The sequence below is a fragment of the Oryzias melastigma genome, unplaced genomic scaffold (genome assembly GCF_002922805.2).
Source record: "Oryzias melastigma strain HK-1 unplaced genomic scaffold, ASM292280v2 sc07705, whole genome shotgun sequence".
In the NCBI taxonomy this organism is placed as follows: domain Eukaryota; kingdom Metazoa; phylum Chordata; class Actinopteri; order Beloniformes; family Adrianichthyidae; genus Oryzias; species Oryzias melastigma.
The window spans coordinates 1-1142 of NW_023424267.1; the positions used below are offsets into that span (position 1 = coordinate 1).

General features: G+C 57.4%; 1 protein-coding gene across 1 annotated transcript; it reads left to right on the forward strand.

The window, feature by feature from the left end:
• Window positions 1–60: 60 nt before the first annotated feature.
• LOC112140903 (protein scribble homolog) lies at window positions 61–984 on the forward strand (the record flags this gene model as incomplete). The annotated part of the gene is given in 3 exon segments (XM_024263926.1): window positions 61–279; window positions 525–684; window positions 764–984. Coding segments are annotated over 3 exon segments (600 nt in total), but the record flags the coding sequence as incomplete, so codon positions are not given.
• Between the last annotated feature and the right edge of the window lie 158 nt (window positions 985–1142).

A 1142-nucleotide genomic window follows, 5' to 3' on the forward strand; every position in this document is an offset into this window, starting at 1 on the left:
GAAAAAGTGTGCCTTGGCTCAAAAAAGGTTGAAAAACACTGTCCTAGACAATGCTAACAGGCTAGCGTAGCGTCTCTAGCCTATATAACTCACCGGGTTCAGGATTTTCCGTGTCCTGACGTGTGGCCTTTTCCGACGCAGCCCAACAACGACGTGTTCGATGACGACTTGGACGGTCAGGGGGCCGGCCCCCCCTGGCCCTCCCTGTCCTCTGAGCGTCAGGAGTATATGAACCTGGCAGCTGTGCCCCGCCTCTCCAGGCTGACCCAGAGCCGGCAGGTATCGGTCCCGCCTGTGTAGCGCCGCTGTGGTGTGCTTGGCTTTAAGGTGGTGGGTGTTACCGCTCCGAGGGGAGGGGGCGACGGTACTGGCTGCTTTTTTCAGACTTTTCTGGATTGAAATCAGTAAAAAGGTGGCAGGTGGACACGTCTTCTCGATCTGGTTCCTCTTTCTTCCGGCTGCTGCGGTTCATCCTGATCTTGGTTTCACCATCTGGCTTGGTTTGTGTTTTGCCCCGCCCTCAGAGTCCTTCGCCCGGCGATAAACACACCCCAGAGCAGCGCTCCTTCCGGGACCGGCAGAAATACTTTGAGATCGACGTGAAGCAGCAGACTCCAGACAAACCCAAACCCCGCGTTTCCCTCGTCGGAGAGGACGACCTCAAGAAGATGCGAGAAGAAGAAGGTCCGCCGCAGAAACCCGCTTCACTCCAACATCCGGGAGTTTGTTTCCTACAAACGTGTTTGATTTATTTATTCTCCAGAGAGGAGATTTGAGCAGCGGGCGCGAGAATACCTGCTGGACGAGGAGGAGGACGAGGATGAAGAGGAGGACCTGGCCAAGCAGGTGGCGCAGATGAAGGCGACGGGGAAGGTGTTACTGGATGGAGTGGAGTATAAGGTGGAGCCGGTGTCCCCGCCGCCTCAGCACGGCTCCACGGCAGCGAACTACAGCTTCACCCCGCCGAGCCACCACGGCGGCGGCGGCGGCTCAGGGTGAGAGGCGTCCTCTTCATCTGCAGAGTTCTGTCCTTCTGCTGCTGATCACAGCTTCTGTCTGCGCAGGTTCTCCTCGTTTGACAGTAAAGGAGACTCGGAGAGGAACTCGCTGGTGGACAGCTTCCAGAGGCCCAACTCTATGAC